Source organism: Apteryx rowi, unplaced genomic scaffold (assembly GCF_003343035.1).
Source record: "Apteryx rowi isolate R43461 unplaced genomic scaffold, aptRow1 scaffold_1113, whole genome shotgun sequence".
In the NCBI taxonomy this organism is placed as follows: domain Eukaryota; kingdom Metazoa; phylum Chordata; class Aves; order Apterygiformes; family Apterygidae; genus Apteryx; species Apteryx rowi.
The window spans coordinates 75,014-76,214 of NW_020447324.1; the positions used below are offsets into that span (position 1 = coordinate 75,014).

The 1,201-nt window shown below is 72.4% G+C and overlaps 1 protein-coding gene across 1 annotated transcript in view; it reads right to left on the reverse strand.

Annotated features, from left to right (window-relative positions):
- The window catches only part of MEGF8 (multiple EGF like domains 8), a 28,999-nt gene that overhangs the window by 26,499 nt on the left and 1,299 nt on the right, over positions 1–1,201 (reverse strand). The window contains 2 exon segments of the mRNA XM_026077360.1: positions 10–190; positions 662–868. Coding sequence (XP_025933145.1) covers positions 10–190; positions 662–868 — 388 coding nt within the window.

The window sequence follows — 1,201 nt, forward strand, 5'->3', positions numbered from 1 at the left end:
CCCACTCACCCCCAAAGACATAGAGGGCGCCGCTGTGGGGCAGGAAGGCGCCAGCGGCGGCGGCGCGGGGGCGGAAGCTGGGGTCACCATCACTGACGTTGTACCAGCGCCCGCCACCCCGGTTCTCGCCCAGCGCCAGGTCGCAGGCCTGGCCCACGAAGCCCGGCTGGCACTCGCAGCGCCCCGAGGCCTGCGGGGACACGGGCTCACGCTGTGGGGCACGGCCGCCCGCACGGGCACCCGCACCGCTGGGGGGTACGGCAGCCCCGGCCCCAGGAGGTTTGAGGGTCCCTCAACCCCATGCATTGTGGGTTTGAGGGGTCCTGGGGGGGTTGGGGACYCCACAGCCCTGTTCCCAGCAGGTTTGGGGTCCCTCAGCCCCATGCATGGTGGGTTTGAGGGTCCCTGGTGGGTTTGGGGGCCCCATAGTCCTTTGCTTGGTGCTTCCACCCCACCCCCAGCAGGTCCGGGCCCCCCCAGCCCCATCCCTGCTGCTCCCACCCCATCCCTGGTGATCAGTGGCCCCCCAGCCCTGTCCCCGGCAGTCCATGGTCCCCCGTCCCCATCCCTGCTGGTCCAGGCCCCCCGTCCCCATCCCCAGTGGTCTGTGGCCCCCCGTCCCCATCCCCAGCGGTCCGTGGCCCCCCGTCCCCAACCCCACCTGGCTGCAAGCGCCGTGGGCCTGGCAGTAGGCGGTGCAGTGGGGCTGGGCGCAGGCGGGGCCCCCCCAGCCAGGTTGGCAGGTGCAGCGGCCCTGGGGGTCGCAGGCCCCCCGCCCCGAGCAGCCCCGGGGGCACAGCGAGACGCTGTAGGTCGCGTTGAAGCCCAGCAGGTTGTAGTTGGCGTCGCTGAAGAGGTGCAGCAGCATCTGGGGCGGGGGGGGGCAGCGGCGTCAGGGCAGGCACCCCACGGCTGCCCCACAGCCATGCTATGGCCTCACCAGCCCCCCCAAGCTGCCCCAAGGCCACCCCGCAGCTCCCTGTGGCCTTGCTGGCACCCTGCAAGTGCCCCACAACCTCACCGGCGCCCTACAGCCACCCCACAGCTGCTCCACAGCCTCGTCCTGCACCCCACAACTGCCCCATGGACTCACCTGCACCCCACAGCTGCCCCCCCACTGCAGCTGCACCCCCAGCTCCCCCTGCACCCCACAACCATCCCCTTGCTGCAGCTGCACCCCCTGCACCCCACAGCCGCCCCC